This window comes from Salvelinus alpinus, chromosome 5, assembly GCF_045679555.1.
Source record: "Salvelinus alpinus chromosome 5, SLU_Salpinus.1, whole genome shotgun sequence".
Classification (NCBI taxonomy): domain Eukaryota; kingdom Metazoa; phylum Chordata; class Actinopteri; order Salmoniformes; family Salmonidae; genus Salvelinus; species Salvelinus alpinus.
In genome coordinates, this window is record NC_092090.1 from 91,187,812 (window position 1) to 91,210,863 (window position 23,052).

The 23,052-nt window shown below is 45.8% G+C and overlaps 1 protein-coding gene across 5 annotated transcripts in view; it reads left to right on the plus strand.

Annotated features, from left to right (window-relative positions):
* Positions 1 to 23,052, plus strand: part of LOC139577229 (adhesion G-protein coupled receptor V1-like) — a 264,000-nt gene that overhangs the window by 62,958 nt on the left and 177,990 nt on the right. For 4 of the 5 annotated variants that reach the window (XR_011675237.1, XR_011675236.1, XM_071404191.1 and 1 more), the window contains exons 21-33: positions 1,415 to 1,788; positions 3,267 to 3,443; positions 4,202 to 4,382; positions 4,816 to 5,009; positions 5,647 to 5,776; positions 6,025 to 6,105; positions 6,747 to 6,886; positions 7,459 to 8,071; positions 14,702 to 15,274; positions 19,999 to 20,243; positions 20,392 to 20,573; positions 21,318 to 22,135; positions 22,249 to 22,458. Coding sequence is in view for 3 of the 5 variants with exons in the window: in XM_071404191.1 (XP_071260292.1) it covers positions 1,415 to 1,788; positions 3,267 to 3,443; positions 4,202 to 4,382; positions 4,816 to 5,009; positions 5,647 to 5,776; positions 6,025 to 6,105; positions 6,747 to 6,886; positions 7,459 to 8,071; positions 14,702 to 15,274; positions 19,999 to 20,243; positions 20,392 to 20,573; positions 21,318 to 22,135; positions 22,249 to 22,458 (3,918 nt within the window). In the remaining 2 variants the exon portion in view is untranslated. The remainder of the gene's footprint in view (positions 1 to 1,414; positions 1,789 to 3,266; positions 3,444 to 4,201; positions 4,383 to 4,815; positions 5,010 to 5,646; positions 5,777 to 6,024; positions 6,106 to 6,746; positions 6,887 to 7,458; positions 8,072 to 14,701; positions 15,275 to 19,998; positions 20,244 to 20,391; positions 20,574 to 21,317; positions 22,136 to 22,248; positions 22,459 to 23,052) is intronic. The other variant, XM_071404190.1, reaches the window with a different exon arrangement.

Below are 23,052 nucleotides of genomic sequence, written 5' to 3' on the forward strand. Positions count from 1 at the left end.
TCCTCTCTCCCTCCTCCTCTCCCATTCCTCCTCTCCCATTCCTCCTCTCCCATTCCTCTCCCATTCTTCCTCTCCCATTCTTCCTCTCTCATTCCTCCTCTCTCATTCCTCCTCTCCCATTCCTCTTCTCCCAATCCTCCTCTCCCATTCCTCTCCCAATCCTCCTCGCCACTTCCTACTCTCCCATTTCTCCTCTCCCATTGCTCCTCTCCCATTCCTCTCCCATTCCTCCTCTCCCCTTCCTCCTCTCTCCTTCCTCCTCTCCCATTCCTCCTCTCCCATTCCTCCTCTCCCATTCCTCCTCTCTCCTTCCTCCTCTCCCATTACTCCTCTCCCATTCCTCCTCTCCCATTACTCCTCTTCCAAGCCTCCTCTCTCATTTCTCCTCTCCCATTCCTCCTCTCCCATTACTCCTCTCCCATTCCTCCTCTCCCATTACTCCTCTCCCATTCCTCCTCTCCCATTACTCCTCTCCCATTACTCCTCTCCCATTACTCCTCTCCCATTCCTCCTCTCCCATTACTCCTCTCCCATTCCTCTCCCATTCTTCCTCTCCCATTCTTCCTCTCTCATTCCTCCTCTCTCATTCCTCCTCTCCCATTCCTCCTCTCCCATTACTCCTCTCCCATTCCTCCTCTCCCATTACTCCTCTCCCATTCCTCCTCTCCCATTACTCCTCTCCCATTCCTCCTCTCCCATTACTCCTCTTCCAAGCCTCCTCTCTCATTTCTCCTCTCCCATTCCTCCTCTCCCATTCCTCCTCTCCCATTACTCCTCTCACATTACTCCTCTCCCATTCCTCCTCTCCCATTACTCCTCTTCCATTCCTCCTCTCTCATTTCTCCTCTCTCCTTCCTCCTCTCACATTCCTCCTTTCCCATTCCTCCTCTCCTATTGTTTGGACTTACAGAGACTCAGCAATGCTTGAGCGAGCGCTTAGCCACCACACTGCTGGACATTGTTACAGGCAGATGAAAGCTGGCTGCAGTTTTCGTTCTCCCCCAATAACTGAAGACAATTTGCTTTCTGTAGCCCCCCCCCACCCCCAATGACTCTTCTTGGGTTAACTTCAATCAAAGGGATATACATGTAAACAACAGACACGTCCCATACTGTCAACTCAAACAGTGTTCTATTGCTTTGTCTGAGGGCTTTGTTCATGGTCACCGTGGCGAGCTTCCTCTATTTGTCAATTTTTCTGCTGTTGAAATGCTCACTGGGGGTCTGTGTGTGTGTGTGTGGTGAGGGGGAGGGGCACTGTAGCATTAATGAATCAGTCTGGAATGGATACACTGTACAATACATGCTTGTCAGCTTCTCTGTATACAAAAATCATTTTGTTTGACAGCAGCATGATCACCTACTGCTTGATGTTTTTCTGAGTGTATTCTTCTACCTCCTGTGTGTGTTGCAGATTTAGCTCCGGTGCGGATCGGCTCGGACCCCTACGGAGAGGAGCGTTACACGGGCCTCCTGCAGGATCTGCGTCTCTACCACAGCAGACTGACTCGCTCAGAGATCCACGAGCTCCACGCGCAGTCCGCCAAGACGGACCTGATGAACATCTCTGGCTACCTGCAGTACAGGCAGGACGAGAGGCAGAAGGCCTTTGTGGTGAAGGTGCGGGACGACAAGGAGGAGGAGGGGGAGGAGGTGTTCTACTTGCAGCTGGTGGCGGCCCACGGGGGGGCGCGCCTCCCCCTCCCCCGCCCCACCGCCACCCTACGGGTGATGAAGAGTGACAACGCCAACGGCTTCTTTGGCTTCACCGGCACCTGCATACCAGACGTAAGACACACACACACACACACACACACGGGTCGCATTAGCTTTCGGAAATCTGCATTTTCAAAACGCAGAACATAAAAAATCTTAGTTTTGAACCATTTCACCTGGGTCTTATACTGAAAGTCAACAGTGTTTTTTTGCTTCAATAGAGTGATCAGGGGCAAGCAACTCGTTTTTCTTCACACAAAATACATTAGTGCAACACATTCGGCAGAAAGTACAATGCTATTTGGCTGGCAGCCACCCATACATTAACTTACATTAGCTCACAAGAACATTAACTTACAATGAAAAATTAAGGTATTTTTTTGCAAAAACTATGCATGGACTTCACATTTATAATAGTTATCATAGAAAGAATGTAGCCAGCTACATTTCCTGATGTTTTGCTTGAAGTTAATAAAAACTACACCGGATGAAAGTACCAGAGAAAAGTATCCTACACATCGGTCAGAGCGCTGTCTGGTGATCCAATGAGGAGCGCAAAGATATTTCATCCTGATGGAGAAGTGCAACTGAAGCACAAAATTAGTCCTTTTACATTCATGATTTCGTTTGAACCCTGATTGAAGCCGAGCAGAATTTACAATAAAAAGCATTTTAGATCTGCTTTTAAAAAAAACGCAGCAATATATTTCTTTTGCGTTTTATCTTTCCTTTTCTGCATGAAAAACTTACCTATCTTACCTGCTTTACAGTATAAATGAGACACTATTGACACTATCGAGATGAAATGTAGACCCCACTTGCCAACTGCAGTCATTCGTACAGCTCTGAACTTGACTAACACATCAGCAAAATGATGTAAGAAACACAGCACACTGGAGGACAGCACATTATTGTCACATTCTCTGACTAGCTTTCATCCAGCATGTACCCTGAGAATATGGATATTTGGTTACCTAGAAAGACATGTAATTGAAGCCAGTGGTTTGTGTGTCCTCGTGCATATTTAACCAGCGTTCACGCCTGGGTGGAGGAAGTGTGCGCTCAGCCCTTTAGAGAGACTGGACACATGGCATCTCTGATGGCTCCTCTCAGGTAGAGCAAAAGGTGATAGACCAGCCGTGTTCATTCCTGTGGAAGTAGAGTCCCAGTAGCACAACAGGTGGTAGACCAGGGAATGGCATTCCATCAGAACAAGGGTCCCTCTAATTCTGCATGGGGACAAAGGGACTCAGAGGCATGTGGGGCTATCGGGTGTCTCTTTGCAAATCACATCATGACTCTGCAGGAATTAGAGGAGGGCTGTCCATGAAAGCGCAAAGGTACATTTTTGGAATGAGTCGTGTCAGTCTTGAATTGATAACAAGTTTGTGATGTCTTGTCAGAGTTTGTCATCAAATTAAAGTTTGTTTACAATTTTGATGTGTGATGTGACAATATGGTTTAAAATGTCACAATGTCTGGTTGGTTTAGGGAGCATCATTAACAACCAGGCTCTGTGCCTGTCTTTTCTGTCTTTTCTCTATGGCCAGACGTCAGAGGAAGGCTCCACCATCTCCTGTGTTATTGAGCGGACGCGCGGGGTTCTGGACCACGTCTATGTGAACTACACGGTCACTCAGCTTAACTCAGACAGCCAGGCTCCGGCCCACCAGGACTTTGCCAATGCCAGCGGCTCGGTGCTCTTCCTTCCCGGTCAGCGCTCTGAGGTGTGGGGGAACAACCAGAGTTACACACACACACAGACACAGACACAGACACAGACACAGACACACACACACACACACACACACACACACACACACACACACACACACACACACACACACACACACACACACACACACACACACACACACACACACACACACACACACACACACACACACACACACACACACACAGACGGCTCTGGGAAGACTACCAATGCACTCCTCAATCACACATGAACCAGGGAAACCCCACTGAACAATGAGCATGCTCCTTGGTACACCTGTAGAGTAACACTATATACACACACACACACACACACACACACACACACACACACACACACACACACACACACACACACACACACACACACACACACACACACACACACACACACACTGTACATACACTCACACACATGCATGCACACAAACACACTGAAAGGTCAGACAAACAAGTCAGGAGAAATGTTTTACCATTCATCTACATTTCTGGCCATATTTCATCCCAGAAAACTATTTTCTTCCACTCAGTAGTGTTGTTAACTTCTAGCCCCACCTAGTGGCTGAGAGGAATATGTTGTTCTGGTCAACGGTGTTTGCTAATGATTAGGCTTAGCTTCAAATCCACTCCAGACACTACAGCCTGCAAACAAATACATTATGAATATCCACACATATCTACGCAGTTAATTTTAGATTGAAATCTTGACTATCTCTCATGTGTTATGACATCATCTCCCTGCGACTCCCAGGTCCTGAACCTGCTGGTGTTGAATGATGACACCCCTGAGTTCGCAGAGTCCTTCCAGGTCACTCTGGTGTCAGCAGAGTCAGGCGATGGGAAGCCAGGCTCCACCCCCACCAGTGGGCCCAGCATCAATCCTGACAACTCAGCTACCAGTGTCACCGTCATGGCCAGCGACCATCCCTACGGTGCAGGGAGAGACACACAAACACACACACCCCTGTGGCACCCCAGTAGAACCTCAAACTGATATTCACATCAAACTGCCTCATGCCAATTCTCATCCAGAGTACATGAATCAAGAACTGCAGATATCTGTAAAAACACATAGTTGACAAACACAAGAAGTTCTGCTTATAAGCTGTTGGAAATAGGTTCAGTTTGTGGCATAATGTAAAAACACTGTAGCAAACTGCTGTTGGTGTGAGTCAATCATTAACTGTTGATATACATTTGTCACAGACACAATTAGATCACTCATAGTTATGGATGTTCCCGTTTTATGAATGTATCAGTAATATGTCATGTATTGATCCCCTCGCTGATCGTCTCTGACCAGGCTTATTGTTCTATGAAGCTAGATGAGCAGCTGTTGTGAGTACTGGTCTCCCTCTCTCCCAGGTCTGCTCCAGTTCCAGCGGAGCCTGCCGGCTGAGGGCATAATCCGCCCGGCAAGAGAGCCTGCCCACGTCACGGTCAACGAGGATGATGGCGAGGTTCGCCTGCTGGTGGCCAGGGCCCAAGGCCTCCTGGGAAGAGTCATGGTCGGCTACAGGACCTCACCGTTTACCGCCGCCAGCCCCGAGGACTATGAGGTAATTTCCTGCCATCCTTGTACTGTAGATCAGCATCTCAGACAGACACAGGGATGGATGGTCACTTGACCATTTTTCCAAAAAAATCTCCTAATACATGAATGATGCATGATTTATGATTTAGGAATGTGTGTTTAGATATGATTTTACCCGTAAGAACGTCCTATTCGATACTAATACTTGGCTATCTGCTGCGCTTTTATTTTGAAAAGATTAAGAGAATAATATGGCATACCCTACATAATGTTTGAGTCACCAGACTAACTCTTTTGATGGCTGTTTGATAGGTTGTCACTAGACTAACTCCTTTGATGGCTGTTTGATAGGTTGTCACTAGACTAACTCCTTTGATGGCTGTTTGAGAGGTTGTCACTAGACTAACTCCTTTGATGGCTGTTTGAGAGGTTGTCACTAGACTAACTCCTTTGATGGCTGTTTGAGAGGTTGTCACTAGACTAACTCCTTTGATGGCTGTTTGATAGGTTGTCACTAGACTAACTCCTTTGATGGCTGTTTGAGAGGTTGTCACTAGAATAACTCCTTTGATGGCTGTTTGATAGTGAGCTTGTGCTAACTCCCCAAGCTAACCCCTTGTTCCCTACCTACTCTGCCTGCACCTGTTCCATGGCCCATACAGGACTCAGACGGCATGCTAGACTTCTTGCCAGGAGAACGCTTCAAGTACATCAGTGTGACCGTCATAGACAACCCCGTCCCTGAGTTGGACAAGGTGTTCAGAGTGGAGCTCTACAACCCTGACGGAGGAGGTAAAACAAATACCATTGATTGATTGATCGTCCAATTGGTGATGATCTTCTTACCACCTCTTCTCTTGTTTCTGATCATTGTAAATAGTCCACCTTCCTATCCTGTAATCATATCTTTCAGTGTTTCCCATCCCTGAAATCCTGCTCTAACTGATCCTTTGCCTGTGTTCTGCAACTTTGTGTGCTCCCGTGTGTTCCCGTGTGTTCCCGTGTGCTCCCGTGTGCTGTACTCTGGTGTGCTCCTAAAGTGGGTCAGTTCCTTCGAAGTGAAGGCAGTGGCAGTGGAGAAAGTGACACTGACTTCTTCCTCTTGTCCTCTCACCACCGTGGTAAGACCACCTCCCCTACACCTCCCTCCAAATACCTCCCGTCCTTTTAGACTGTCCCTCTCCTCCTAAGCATATGTATATATTGTTGGGAGAGGTGTTAAGTCCTCTGTAGTTCTTACCCTACTCTGATAAGGCCAGGCTCTGTGTGTGTGTGTGTTTGCACGCTTGCGTGCATGCGCTTGTCTTCGCGTGCTTACGCCTCAATGTGTGCCTTTGTATGCGTGTGCGTGTGTGCTTGCGTGCCTTCGTGTGTGTGTGTGGAATTAAAATTTCAATGGGTCCAGTGAGCAGTGACCGGGGAGAGGGATGTGGGAAAAGCAAATAGGCATTCTATTGAGATGAGGGTAGCAGTGGTCAGTGGTGAACAGAAAATGTCCCAGATCCCAGGGATCATTGTTTCTCTGTAGGGGTTCACCCTCTACCTTATTAAAAACCCACAATGCACTGCAGTGTTCAGGACTAGCATTTCAAGAGGATCAATAGGATTCAATTGGAATTCAGTTCTACACAGTGTGGCACAATAGGAAGCAGTCATTGATTTTTGGCTATGAAAATAATGACAGGGTTTACAGTGTGTGCTACTCCCCTGGCTGTCACACGTTGTGTTGTCCCTATAGTTAAACACCTGTATGTCTTTCTAGCCAGCTTGGGAGTTGCCTCCCATATCACTGTGACCATCGCTGCCTCTGACGACGCACACGGAGTGTTTCAGTTCAGCCTGGACTCTCTGTCTGTCAATGGCACTGAGCCTGAGGAGGGACGCAGCATTGTGCTGCTGCAGGTCAGTGTGTGTTTGTGTGTGTCTCTGTGTGTATCTCTGTGTTTCAGTGTGTGTGTGTGTGTGTGTGTGTGTGTGTGTGTGTGTGTGTGTGTGTGTGTGTGTGTGTGTGTGTGTATCTCTGTGTTTCAGTGTGTGTGTGTGTATCTCTGTGTTTCAATGTGTGTCTCTGTGTGTATCTCTGTGTTTCAGTGTGTGTGTGTGTGTGTGTGTGTGTGTGTGTGTGTGTGTGTGTGTGTGTGTGTGTGTGTGTGTGTGTGTGTGTGTGTGTGTGTGTATCTCTGTGTTTCAGTGTGTGTGTGTGTATCTCTGTGTTTCAATGTGTGTCTCTGAGTGTATCTCTGTCTGTCTGTGTGTGTGTGTGTGTGTGTGTGTGTGTGTGTGTGTGTGTGTGTGTGTGTGTGTGTGTGTGTGTGTGTGTGTGTGTGTGTGTGTGTGTGTGTGTGTGTGTGTGTGTGTGTGTATCTCTGTGTTTCAGTGTGTGTGTGTGTATGTGTCTCTGTGTGTATCTCTGTGTTTCAGTGTGTGTGTGTTTACTCTACTCTCTCTCTGGGCCCCCCCTCTAACCATCTCAGGTGATGCGGTTGTTTGGTGCCTTGTCCAACGTAACTGTATTCTGGGAGGCTGATGTCAGCTCTGAGGAAGACCTCATCAGCAGGGCCGGGAACATCACCTTCCACGTGGGCCAGACCAGGGGGGAGATTGAGCTCCAGGTGGCCCAGGACGAGGTGCCGGAGCTGGACAAGAGATTCGGTGTGTCCCTAGTCAACGTCTCCCATGGGCGTCTGGGTGTGAGGACTGAGGCCACTGTGACCGTGCTGGCCAGTGACGACCCCTATGGAGTGTTTGTGTTCTCGGAGAGCAGCAGGCCGGTCCGCCTGCCTGAGGGCCACACCCTGGTCACCCTCACCATCTACAGGCAGAGGGGGCTGATGGGAAGGGTGCGCGTTACGTACGGGACCCTGAGTGAGGCTGACGCCGCCCCCTTCATGACCCCGGGGGTGGGCCGGGCCAACGAGGGGAATGACTTTGTCCCCCTCCTGGAGTCGGTGGTGTTCACAGCCAATCAGAGTGAGGCTAAAGTAACCCTTCGAGTGCTGGATGATGAAGAGCCTGAGAGGGATGAGTCTGTATTCATGGAGCTGATCAGTGTCAATCTCATAGGAGGAGGACAGCATGAGAGATTAAGTAAATCACTGCAACATGTTCACATCACAACTATGAATATCCAGCCTTATACATGGTCAACATACGATATATATATATACACATACATACATACATATATATATACACTACATATACAAAAACGAATATATATACAGTATATATATATACATATACAAACACTATATTTACTATCTTTCAAAAGTTTGGGGTCACTGAGAAATGTCCTTGTTTTTGAAAGAAAAGCAATTTTTTTGTCCATTAAAATAACATAAAATTGATCAGAAATACAGTGTAGACATTGTTAATGTTGTAAATGACTATTGTAGCTGGAAACCGCAGATTCTTTATGGAATATCCACATAGGCGTACAGAGGCCCATTATCAGCAACCATCACTCCTGTGTTCCAATGGCATGTTGTGTTAGCTAATCCAAGTTCATAATTTTAAACGGCTAATTGATCATTAGAAAACCCTTTTGCAATTATGTTAACACAGCTGAAAACTTTGTGCTGATTAACTTCTCTGCGCTACGGATCCCTTTAGCGGGATAATTTTCCTAAACAACCGCTGAATTGCAGGGCGCAAAATATTACAAAAAATATTTATAATCATGCAATCACAAGTGAAATATACCAAAACACAGTTTAGCTTGTTGTTAATCCACCTATCGTGTCAGATTTTGAAAATATGCTTTGCAGCGAAAGCAATCCAAGCTTTTGTGAGTGTATCAATCAATGCTAGAACAGCTAGCCCCAAATTAGCATGGTCACGAAAGTCAGAAAAGCAATAAAATGAATCGCTTACCTTTGATAATCTTCGGATGTTTGCACTCACGAGACTCCCAGTTACACAATAAATGTTATTTTTGTTCGATAAATATTACTTTTATAACAAAAAAACGCCATTTGGGTTGCGCGTTATGTTCAGAAAACCAAAGCCTCGTTCCGTTCGACGAAAATTCCAAAAAGTATCCGTAATGTTCGTGTCAAATGTCAAATGTTTTTTATAATCAATCCTCAGGTTGTTTTTAACAAACATAATCGATAATATTTCAACCGGACCGTAACCTATTCAATAAAAGAGAGAAAGAAAATGGAGAGCTACCCTTCTTGCGCGCAGGAACTAATCAAAGGACACCTGACTACTTTTGAAAAATCTCGCTCATTTTTCAAAATAAAAGCCTGAAACTATGTCTAAAGCCTGGTCACAGCCTGAGGAAGCCATTGGAAAAGGAATCTGGTTGATACCCCTTTCATTGGAAGAAAGACGGGCAAGGAAACACAGATTAAATCACTTCCGGGATAGATTTCCTCAGGTTTTCTCCTGCAGAAACAGTTTTGTTATACTCACAGACAATATTTTGACAGTTTTGGAAACTTTGGAGTGTTTTCTATCCTAATCTGTAAATTATATGCATATTCTACGATCTGGACCTGAGAAATAGTCCGTTTACCTTGGGAACGTTATTTAAAAAAATAAAAAATCTGACCCCTAGCGTCAACAGGTTAAAGAAGCAATAAAACTGGCCTTCTTTAGACTAGTTGAGTGTCTGGAGTATCAGCATTTGTGGGTTCGATTACATGCTCAAAATGACCAGAAACAAAGACCTTTCTTCTGAAACTTGTCAGTCTATTCTTGTTCTGAGAAATGAAGGCTATTCCATGCGAGAAATGTGTTCTACTCCCTTCACAGAACAGCGCAAACTGTCTCTAACCAGAATAGAAAGAGGTGTGGGAGGCCCCGGTGCACAACTGAGCAAGAGGACAAGTACATTAGAGTGTCTAGTTTGAGAAACAGACGCCCTACAAGTCCTCAACTGGCAGCTTCATTAAATAGTACCCGCAAAACACCAGTCTCAACGTCAACAGTGAAGAGGCGACTCCGAGATGCTGGCCTCTGTACGCCTATGTAGATATTCCCCATGAAATCTGCCGTTTCCAGCCACAATAGTCATTTACTACATAAAGAATGTCTACACTGTATTTCTGATCAATTTTATGTTATTTTAATAGGCAAAAAATTTGCTTTTCTTTCAAAAACAGGGAAATTTCTAAGTGACCCCAAACTTTTGAACGATAGTGTACATGCATTATATATACATACATTCATTCACTATATACAGTGGGGAGAACAAGTATTTGATACACTGCCGATTTTGCAGGTTTTCCTACTTACAAAGCATGTAGAGGTCTGTAATTTTTATCATAGGTACACTTCAACTATGAGAGACGGAATCTAAAACAAAAATCCAGAAAATCACATTGTATGATTTTTAAGTCATTAATTTGCATTTTATTGCATGACATAAGTATTTGATACATCAGAAAAGCAGAACTTAATATTTGGTACAGAAACCTTTGTTTGCAATTACAGAGATCATACGTTTCCTGTAGTTCTTGACTAGGTTTGCACACACTGCAGCAGGGATTTTGGCCCACTCCTCCCTACAGATCTTCTCCAGATCCTTCAGGTTTCGGGGCTGTCGCTGGGCAATACGGACTTTCAGCTCCCTCCAAAGATTTTCTATTGGGTTCAGGTCTGGAGACTGGTTAGGCCACTCCAGGACCTTGAGATGCTTCTTACGGAGCCACTCCTTAGTTGCCATGGCTGTGTGCTTCGTGTCGTTGTCATGCTGGAAGACCCAGCCACGACCCATCTTCAATGCTCTTACTGAGGGAAGGAGGTTGTTGGCCAAGATCTCGCGATACATGGCCCCATCCATCCTCCCCTCAATACGGTGCAGTCGTCCTGTCCCCTTTGCAGAAAAGCATCCCCAAAGAATGATGTTTCCACCTCCATGCTTCACGGTTGGGATGGTGTTCTTGGGGTTGTACTCATACTTCTTCTTCCTCCAAACACGGCGAGTGGAGTTAGACCAAAAAGCTCTATTTTTGTCTCATCAGACCACATGACCTTCTCCCATTCCTCCTCTGGATCATCCAGATGGTCATTGGCAAACTTCAGACGGGCCTGGACATGCACTGGCTTAAGCAGGGGGACCTTGCGTGTGCTGCAGGATTTTAATCCATGACGGCGTAGTGTGTTACTAATGGTTTTCTTTGAGACTGTGGTCCCAGCTCTCTTCAGGTCATTGACCAGGTCCTGCCGTGTAGTTCTGGGCTGATCCCTCACCTTCCTCATGATCATTGATGCCCCACGAGGTGAAATCTTGCATGGAGCCCCAGACCGAGGGTGATTGACCGTCATCTTGAACTTCTTCCATTTTCTAATAATTCCGCCAACAGTTGTTTCCTTCTCACCAAGCTGCTTGCCTATTGTCCTGTAGCCCATCCCAGCCTTGTGCAGGTCTACAATTTTATCCCTGATGTCCTTACACAGCTCTCTGGTCTTGGCCATTGTGGAGAGGTTGGAATCTGTTTGATTGAGTGTGTGGACAGGTGTCTTTTATACAGGTAACGAGTTCAAACAGGTGCAGTTAATACAGGTAATGAGTGGAGAACAGGAGGGCTTCTTAAAGAAAAACTAACAGGTCTGTGAGAGCCGGAATTCTTACTGGTTGGTAGGTGATCAAATACTTATGTCATGCAATAAAATGCAAATTAATTATTTAAAAATCATACAATGTGATTTTCTGGATTTTTGTTTTAGATTCCGTCTCTCACAGTTGAAGTGTACCTATGATAAAAATGACAGACCTCTACATGCTTTGTAAGTAGGAAAACCTGCAAAATCGGCAGTGTATCAAATACTTGTTCTCCCCACTGTATATGTACGCTATATATACATACACTATATATATATATGTATATATATACATTCACTATATTTAAACACTATATATATATATATATACAGTTGAACTCGGAAATTTACATACAGTTAGGTTGGAGTCATTAAAACTCGTTTTTCAACCACTCCAGAAATTTCTTGTTAACAAACTATAGTTTTTGCAAGTCGGTTAGGACATCTACTTTGTGCATGACACAAGTAATTTTTCCAACAATTGTTTACATACAGATTATTTTACTTATAATTCACTGTATCACAATTCCAGTGGGTCAGAAGTTTACATACACTAAGTTGACTGAGCCTTTAAACAGCTTGGAAAATTCCAGAAAATGATGTCATGGCTTTAGAAGCTTCTGATAGGCTAATTGACATAATTTGAGTCAATTGGAGGTGTTTCTGTGGATGTATTTCAAGGCCTACCTTCAAACTCAGTGCTTCTTTGCTTGACATCATGGAAAAATCTAAAGAAATCAGCCAAGACCTTAGAAAAACAATTGTAGATCTCCACAAGTCTGGTTCATCCTTGGGAGCAATTTCCAAATGCCTGAAGGTACCACATTCATCTGTACAAACAATAGTACACAAGTATAAACACCATGGGACCACGCAGCCGATATACCGCTTAGGAAGGAGATGCGTTCTGTCTCCTTGAGATGAACATACTTTGGTGTGAAAAGTGCAAATCAATCCCAGAACAACAGCAAAGGACCCTGTGAAGATGCTGGAGGAAAACGGTACAAAAGTATCTATATCCACAGTAAAACAAGTCCTATATCGACATAACCTCAAAGGTCGCTCAGCAAGGAAGAAGACACTGCTCCAAAACCGCCATAAAAAAGCCAGACTACGGTTTGCAACTGCATATGGGGACAAATATCATACTATATCATACCTGTCCTCAGGTTTGATGGAACAAAAATAGAACTGTTTGGCCATAATGACCATTGTTATGTTTGGAGGAAAAAGGGGGAAGCTTGCAAGCCGAAGAACACCATCCCAACCGTGAAGCACAGGGGTGGCAGCATCATGTTGTGGGGGTGCTTTGCTGCAGGAGGGACTGGTGCACTTCACAAAATAGATGGCATCATGAGGGAGGGAAATTATGTGTATATATTGAAGCAACATCTCAAGACATCAGTCAGGAAGTTAAAGCTTGGTCGCAAATGGGTCTTCCAAATGTACAATGACCCCAAGCATACTTCCAAAGTTGTGGCAAAATGGCTTAAGGACAACAAAGTCAAGGTATTGGAGTGGCCATCACAAAGCCCTGACCTCAATCCCATAGAACATTTGTGGGCAGAATTGAAAAAGCGTGAGCGAGCAAGGAGGCCTACAAACCTGACTCAGTTACATGAAAAAAATAAAAGCTGAAATAAATCATTCTCTCTACTATTATTCTGACATTTCACATTCTTAAAATAAAGTGGTGATCCTAACTGACCTAAGACAGGGACGTTTTACTAGGATTAAATGTCAGGAATTGTGAAAAACTGAGTTTAAATGTATTTGGCTAAGGTGTATGTAAACTTCCGACTTCAACTGTTCACTATATATACTAAAGTATGTGGACACCCCTTCAAATTAGTGAATTCGGCTATTTCAGCCACACACGTTGCTGACAGGTGTATAAAATCGAGCACACAGCCATGCAATCTCCATAGACATACATTGGCAGTAGAATGGCCTTACTGAAGAGCTTATTGACTTTCAACATGGCACGGTCATAGGATGCCACCTTTCCAACAAGTCAGTTCGTCAAATTTCTGTCCTGCTACAGCTGCCCCGGTCAACTGTAAGTGCTGATTTTGTGAAGTGGAAACGTCTAGAAGCAACAACGTCTCAACCACAAAGTGGTAGACCACACAAGCTCACAGAACGGTACTGCCGAGTGCTGAAGCGTATAAAACTCGTCTGTCCTCGATTGCAACACTCACTAACGAGTTCCAAACTGCCTCTGGAAGCAACGTCAGCACAATACCTGTTCATCGGGAGCTTCATGAAATTGGTTTCCGCAGCCGGGCTCTCCATGCGCAATGCCAAGCATCGGCTGGAGTGTTGTAAAGCTCGCCGCCGTTGTAAATAATAAATTGTTCTTAACTGATTTGCCTAGTTAAATAAAGGTTACATTTTTTAAATAAAAAAATACATTTAAAAAAGCTTGCCGCCATTGGACTCTGGAGCAGTGGAAACGCGTTCTCTGGAGTGAGGAATCACTCTTCACCATCTGGCAGTCCGACGGAAAAATCTGGGTTTAGCAGATGCCAGGAGAACGCTACCTGACCCAATGCATAGTGCCAACTGTACAGTTTGGTAGAGGAGGAATAATGGGGCTGTTTTTCATGGTTCAGGCCCCTTAGTTCCAGTGAAGGGAAATCTTAACACTACAGCATACAATAACATTCTAGACTATTCTGTGCTTCCAACATTGTGGAAACAGTTTGGGGAAGGCCTTTTCCTTTTATTTCAGCATGACAAGGCCCCCATGCACAAAGCGAGGTCCATACAGAAATGGTTTGTCGAGATCTGTGTGGAAGAACTTGACTGGCCTGCACAGAGTAGTGACCAAAGTAGTGACCCAATCGAAAACCTTTGGGAATTGGAACGCCGACTGCGAGTCAGGCCTAATTGCCCAACATCAGTGCCCTACCTCACTAATGATCTTGTGGCTGAATGGAAGCAAGTCCTCGCAGCAATGTTCCAATATCTAGTGGAAAGCCTTCCCAGAAGAGTGGAGGCTGTTAAAGGAGAAAAGTGGGGACCAACTCCATATTAATGCCCTTGATTTTGGAATGAGATGTTCGAAGAGCAGGTGTCCACATACTTTTGGTCATGTAGTGTATGCAGCTGGACTAGGGATATTGTTTTTTGTCAAACCATACAGTTTCTTCTCTTTCCTAGTTGTCCAGTCTCCTCGTCTTGGTCCGAAGGCAGAGATCGTGGCCCAGGTCATATTAGAGGCCAGTGATGACGCCTTTGGGTTTCTGCAGCTGTCCGCCCCTGCCGTCAACGTGGCCGAGAACTATGTTGGACCCATTATCAATGTCACACGCATTGGGGGAATTTTTGCTGACGTATCTGTGAAGTTCAGAGCTGTACCAATGACTGCCAGAGTTGGTCAGTGTGGTCTACATCATCTCAATAGTATCAATAGTGACTCATATAAACTGTATAGCAGGGACTGTGTGTGTGTGTGCAAGCGTGCGCAAAGTGTATGTAACAAATTGTGTGTGTCTAACAATGTGTGTGTCAACCCAGGTGACGACTACAGCGTAGCGTCCTCTGACGTGGTTCTCCTGGAGGGGGAGACCAGTAAGCCAGTTCCCATCTACATCATTGATGATGTGATTCCTGAGCTGGAGGAGACCTTCCGCATCGAGTTGCTCAACGTCACCACAGGGGGTGCTAAACTGGGGGTGCTCACCCGCACCATCATCACCATCCTGCCCTCCGACGACCCCTTTGGGGCCTTTGGTTAGCTCACGTCTCTCTCCTCTCCAACACAGACATGCCCTCACGTACGTGCATGTATACTAGTCAATATAGTTCTAGAATGTGAGGGAAAAAAATATTTGATCCCCTGCTGATTTTGTACGTTTGCCCACTGACAAAGAAATGATCAGTCTACAATTTTAATGGTAGGTTTATTTAAACAGTGAGAGACAGAATAACAACAACAAAAAACAGAAAAACGCATGTCAAAAATGTTACAAATTGATTTGCATTTTAATGAGGGAAATAAGTATTTAAGTATCAATCAGAAAGATTTCTGGCTCCCAGGTGTCTTTTATACAGGTAACGAGCTGAGATTAGGAGCACACTCTTAAAGGGAGTGCTCCTAATCTCAGCTTGTTACCTGTATAAAAGACACCTGTCCACAGAAGCAATCAATCAATCAGATTCCAAGCCCGCAAGGTCCCCCTGCTCAAGAAAGCACATATACATGCCCGTCTGAAGTTTGCCAATGAACATCTGAATGATTCAGAGGACAACTGGGTGAAAGTGTTGTGGTCAGATGATACCAAAATGGAGCTCTTTGGCATCAACTCAACTCGCCGTGTTTGGAGGAGGAGGAATGCTACCTATGACCCCAAGAACACCATCCCCACCGTCAAACATGGAGGTGGAAACATTAGGCTTTGGGGGTGTTTTTCTGCTAAGGGGACAGGACAACCACTGCATCAAAGGGACGATGGACGGGGCCATGTACCGTCAAATCTTGGGTGAGAACCTCCTTCCCTCAGCCAGGGCATTGAAAATGGGTCATGGATGGGTATTCCAGCATGACAATGACCCAAAACACACGGCCAAGGCAACAAAGGAGTGGCTCAAGAAGAAGCACATTAAGGTCCTGGAGTGGCCTAGCCAGTCTCCAGACCTTAATCCCATAGAAAATCTGTGGAGGGAGCTGAAGGTTCGAGTTGCCAAACGTCAGCCTCGAAACCTTAATGACTTGGAGAAGATCTGCAAAGAGGAGTGGGACAAAATCCCTCCTGAGATATGTGCAAACCTGGTTGCCAACTACAAGAAACGTCTGACCTCTGTGATTGCCAACAAGGGTTTTGCCACCAAGTACTAAGTCATGTTTTGCAGAGGGGTCAAATACTTATTTCCCTCATTAAAATGCAAATCAATTTATACAATTTTTGACATGTGTTTTTCTGGATTTTTTTGTTGTTATTCTGTCTCTCACTGTTCAAATAAACCTACCATTAACATTATAGACGGATAATTTCTTTGTCAGTGGGCAAACGTACAAAACCAGCAGGGGATCAAATACTTTTTCCCTCACTGTACAGATGCTCATTCAAATCAGATTACAGTACATGCACAATGACTGACTACATTAGCCAATAATCTATTGTATTTTCGTCTAAAAGAGCCCAATGGAAAATCCTGCATTGTTCCTTTATTAGTAAATGACCCATTAGACCTCATCAAAGTACTGTTTGTGTTCCCTAGTATTTCAGACTGCTAACCCCTAACCCTAGTATTTCAGATGGCTAACACCTAACCCCTAACCCCTTACCCCTAACCCCTAACCCTAGTATTTCAGACGGCTAACCCCTAACCCCTAACCCTAGTATTTCAGACGGCTAACACCTAACCCCTAACCCCTGACCCTAGTATTTCAGACTGCTAACCCCTAACCCCTAACCCTAGTATTTCAGACGGCTAACACCTAACCCCTAACCCCTAACCCCTAACCCTAGTATTTCAGACTGCTAACCCCTAACCCTAGTATTTCAGACTGCTAACCCCTAACCCTAGTATTTCAGACTGCTAACCCCTAACCCCTAACCCTAGTATTTCAGATGGCTAACCCCTAACCCTAGTATTTCAGACTGCTAACCCTAACCCTAGTATTTCAGACTGCTAACCCCTAACCCCTAACCCTAACCCTAGTATTTCAGACTGCTAACCCCTAACCCCTAACCCTAGTATTTCAGACTGCTAACCCCTAACCCCTAACCCTAGTATTTCAGACTGCTAACCCCTAACCCCTAACCCCTAACCCTAGTATTTCAGACTGCTAACCCCTAACCCCTAACCCTAGTATTTCAGACTGCTAACCCCTAACCCCTAACCCTAACCCTAGTATTTCAGACTGCTAACCCCTAACCCCTAACCCTAGTATTTCAGACTGCTAACCCCTAACCCTAACCCTAGTATTTCAGACTGCTAACCCCTAACCCCTAACCCTAGTATTTCAGACTGCTAACCCCTAACCCCTAACCCTAGTATTTCAGACTGCTAACCCCTAACCCCTAACCCTAACCCTAGTATTTCAGACTGCTAACCCCTAACCCCTAACCCTAGTATTTCAGACTGCTAACCCCTAACCCTAGTATTTCAGACTGCTAACCCCTAACCCCTAACCCTAGTATTTCAGACTGCTAACCCCTAACCCTAGTATTTCAGACTGCTAACCCCTAACCCTAGTATTTCAGACTGCTAACCCCTAACCCTAGTATTTCAGACGGCTAACCCCTAACCCCTAACCCTAGTATTTCAGACGGCTAACCCCTAACCCCTAACCCTAGTATTTCAGACGGCTAACCCCTAACCCCTAACCCTAGTATTTCAGACGGCTAACCCCTAACCCCTAACCCTAGTATTTCAGACGGCTAACCCCTAACCCTAGTATTTCAGACTGCTAACCCCTAACCCTAGTATTTCAGACGGCTAACCCCTAACCCTAGTATTTCAGACTGCTAACCCCTAACCCCTAACCCTAGTATTTCAGACTGCTAACCCCTAACCCTAGTATTTCAGACGGCTAACCCCTAACCTCTAACCCTAGTATTTCAGACTGCTAACCCCTAACCCTAGTATTTCAGACTGCTAACACCTAACCCTAGTATTTCAGATGGCTAACCCCTAACCTCTAACCCCTAACCCTAGTATTTCAGACTGCTAACACCTAACCCTAGTATTTCAGATGGCTAACCCCTAACCTCTAACCCCTAACCCTAGTATTTCAGATGGCTAACCCCTAACCTCTAACCCTAGTATTTCAGACTGCTAACCCCTAACCCCTAACCCTAGTATTTCAGACTGCTAACCCCTAACCCCTAACCCTAGTATTTCAGACGGCTAACCCCTAACCCTAGTATTTCAGACGGCTAACCCCTAACCCCTAACCCTAGTATTTCAGACTGCTAACCCCTAACCCCTAACCCTAGTATTTCAGACTGCTAACCCCTAACCCCTAACCCTAGTATTTCAGACTGCTAACCCCTAACCCTAGTATTTCAGACTGCTAACCCCTAACCCCTAACCCTAGTATTTCAGACTGCTAACCCCTAACCCTAGTATTTCAGACTGCTAACCCCTAACCCTAACCCCTAACCCTAGTATTTCAGACTGCTAACCCCTAACCCTAACCCCTAACCCTAGTATTTCAGACTGCTAACCCCTAACCCCTAACCCTAGTATTTCAGACTGCTAACCCCTAACCCTAGTATTTCAGAATGCTAACCCCTAACCCCTAACCCCTAACCCTAGTATTTCAGACTGCTAACCCCTAACCCTAGTATTTCAGAATGCTAACCCCTAACCCCTAACCCTAGTATTTCAGAATGCTAACCCCTAACCCCTAACCCTAGTATTTCAGACTGCTAACCCCTAACCCCTAACCCTAACCCTAGTATTTCAGACTGCTAACCCCTAACCCTAACCCCTAACCCTAGTATTTCAGACTGCTAACCCCTAACCCCTAACCTCTAACCCTAACCCCTAACCCTAACCCTAGTATTTCAGACTGCTAACCCCTAACCCCTAACCCTAGTATTTCAGACTGCTAACCCCTAACCCTAGTATTTCAGACTGCTAACCCCTAACCCCTAACCCTAGTATTTCAGACTGCTAACCCCTAACCCTAACCCCTAACCCTAGTATTTCAGACTGCTAACCCCTAACCCCTAACCCTAACCCCTAACCCTAACCCTAGTATTTCAGACTGCTAACCCCTAACCCCTAACCCTAGTATTTCAGACTGCTAACCCCTAACCCTAGTATTTCAGATGGCTAACCCCTAACCCCTAACCCTAGTATTTCAGACTGCTAACCCCTAACCCTAACCCTAGTATTTCAGACTGATAACCCCTAACCCCTAACCCTAGTATTTCAGATGGCTAACCCCTAACCCTAGTATTTCAGACTGCTAACCCCTAACCCCTAACCCTAGTATTTCAGACTGCTAACCCCTAACCCCTAACCCTAGTATTTCAGACTGCTAACCCCTAACCCTAACCCTAGTATTTCAGACTGCTAACCCCTAACCCCTAACCCTAGTATTTCAGACTGCTAACCCCTAACCCTAACCCTAGTATTTCAGACTAATAACCCCTAACCCCTAACCCTAGTATTTCAGATGGCTAACCCCTAACCCTAGTATTTCAGACTGCTAACCCCTAACCCCTAACCCTAGTATTTCAGACTGCTAACCCCTAACCCCTAACCCTAGTATTTCAGACTGCTAACCCCTAACCCTAACCCTAGTATTTCAGACTGCTAACCCCTAACCCTAGTATTTCAGACTGCTAACCCCTAACCCTAACCCTAGTATTTCAGACTGCTAACCCCTAACCCTAGTATTTCAGAATGCTAACCCCTAACCCTAGTATTTCAGACGGCTAACCCCTAACCCCTAACCCTAGTATTTCAGGCTGCTAACCCCTAACCCCTAACCCTAGTATTTCAGGCTGCTCCCGTCACCATAGAGGAGCCAGGGGTGAACTCATTCCAGGTGACACTGCCCATCGTGCGAAACGCTGGAGCCATAGGGACCGTGGTTGTCCAGTGGCGAGCCACGGTGAACGGCAGAGCAGCAGTAGGGGACCTCCAGCCTGTGTCAGGAGAGGTCACCTTTGCGCCAGGAGAAACTATGAAGACGTTGAAAGTTGAGGTCCTAGCAGACGATGTGCCGGAAATTGAGGAAGTAAGAAACACAATCGTAATTTCTTACATTTTTGTTATTTTTTGCCAAACAAAGGCTTGTATCATAATATATGCTATATAATATATAGGCCTATAATACAATAATATAACATATGCCATTTTTCCTCTAAACGTTCTGTGCTTTTCAGATAATCAAGGTGGAATTGACTAGTGCCACTAATGGAGGAAACATTGGAAGAGACAAAACAGTCAATATCATTGTCCCAGCCAATGACAACCCGTATGGAACGGTCTACTTTGAGCAGTCTGTGTATCAAGTGCAGGAACCTCTCAAGGGAATTTTTGTGGCCAACATTACTGTCCGTCGAAGGTTTGTTTGTTGCAGGTCCTTTGTGGCAGTGAAATTACATATTGCTACTTTTCTGTTCTTTGACTAGGAATGCTCAACTAACTCTCTCTCCCTCTCTCTGTCCTTCATCTCAACTAACTCTCTCTCCCTCTCTCTGTCCTTCATCTCAACTCTCTCTCCCTCTCTCTGTCCTTCATCTCAACTAACTCTCTCTCTCTCTCTCTCTCTCTGTCCTTAATCTCAATTTACTCTCTCTCCCTCTCTCTGTCCTTCATCTCAACTAACTCTCTCTCCCTCTCTCTGTCCTTCATCTCAACTAACTCTCTCTCCCTCTCTCTGTCCTTCATCTCAACTAACTCTCTCTCCCTCTCTCTGTCCTTAATCTCAATTTACTCTCTCTCCCTCTCTCAAACCTTAATCTCAATGTCCTCTCTCTCCCTCTCGCTGTCCTTCATCTCAACTAACTCTCTCTCCCTCTCGCTGTCCTTCATCTCAACTAACTCTCTCTCCCTCTCGCTGTCCTTCGTCTCAACTAACTCTCTCTCCCTCTCTCTGTCCTTCGTCTCAACTAACTCTCTCTCCCTCTCTCTGTCCTTCGTCTCAACTAACTCTCTCTCCCTCTCTCTGTCCTTCATCTCAACTCTCTCTCCCTCTCTCTGTCCTTCATCTCAACTCTCTCTCTCTCTCTGTCCTTCATCTCAACTAACGCTCTCTCCCTCTCTCTGTCCTTCCTCTTAACTCTGTCTCTCTCACTCATCTTGTCAGTGGTGGTCATTTTGGCCGAGTGGAGGTCCTCTACAGCACCTCAGAGATAGACATAGTGAGCATGGCCCAGACTGAAGGCCAGAACCTGCTGTTGTACTACAGCCCCCCGGTGTCAGGAGTGCCCTCTGGCGCCCCCCGCAGGCCAGTCAACATCAGCTCCCAAGGGGACCCCCTGGTTGTCTGTGCTGCTGCCTGCCTAAGGGAGAGAGCCTGCCAGGCCTTTTCCCTGTCTCTTCCTGGGGGATCTTCCCCCATGGCCTCCTGCACCTGGGTGACCAGCGGGGCCGCCCAGCTGACCGCGTCCGCCCAGACCCTCACCTACACCAAAAACACCACGGCCACCACCGCTCTCTTCAGCTCGCAGGCCGTGGCGGGGAGTGACTACACTACGACAGCACAGACAGCCATCTTGGAGGACGGCTCAGGTGAAGCCAACCTGACCGTGCCCATTCTGACGGACAAACTCCCCGAAATGGACGAGAGCTTCTCCATCCGCATCCTGAAGGTGGTGCTGGTGAATTTGACGGTGGCTCAGAAGAACCTGCCCTCCATAGGGCATCCGGACAAGGCAGTGGTCACAATAGGCATGAATGGGGATGCCTTTGGGGTGTTTCTCATCTACAGCCTCAGCCCTAATGCTACACAGGACGGGCTCTATCTGGAGGTGAGGGAGGAGCCACGTGTGTCAGTACCCCTGGTCATAGAGAGGAGGGGGGGCAGCCTAGGGCAGGTGACTGTGGAGTGGAGGTTCGTGGGTGGAATGGCTACACCGGGCACTGACTTCACCGGGACTGGAGAAACACTTGTCTTTGCCGATGGTAGGTTTGACATCTAGTACTACAGAAGGCTTTTTGGATATGAATGCATTTTTTGATATGCAGTATATTGTGTGTGTTCCCTTCATATATTGAAGTGTTCCCTTCATCCCAAGGCGATTTTAAGAAGAACATTGAGATAGTGATCGTGGATGATTTGGAGCCTGAGGACAGCGAGAATCTGATGGTTGGCTTGGTGAAGACTGCGGGAGGCAGTCGGATCCTGCCCAGCTCAGACACGGTCACCATCATCATCCTGGCTAACGACAACGTGGCTGGGGTGGTGGGCTTCCACTCAGCCTCACGCTCTGTTATCGCCAGAGAGGGTGAGTGTGGTAGAGGGGCCCCTGTCAGTCACTTTAATGAAGCAAGCCTCAATGTTAATCACTCTGTGAATTATTATTATGTCTCTGCAACGAGCCAGTTTGCCAAGCAGACACTAATGACAAAATAGCCTCCCCTGATAGTAACGATATTAACACCTGTCAAAATGCAACCATTTGTACCGAAATAAGCTGAACATTGCATTTCTCTTCATGGATTTATGATCATACATTCATAAAAGTGCTGTTTGAAAAGGTCAACACAGTTACCATAGCTCAACACAGTTACCATACGGCAACACAGTTACCATAGCTCAACACCGCTACCATAGCTCAACACAGTTACCATACGGCAACACAGTTACCATAGCTCAACACCGCTACCATAGCTCAACACAGTTACCATACGGCAACACAGTTACCATAGCTCAACACCGCTACCATAGCTCAACACAGTTACCATACGGCAACACAGTTACCATAGCTCAACACAGCTACCATAGCTCAACACAGCTACCATAGCTCAATGCCGCTACCATAGCTCAACACCGCTACCATAGCTCAACACAGTTACCATAGCTCAACACAGTTACCATA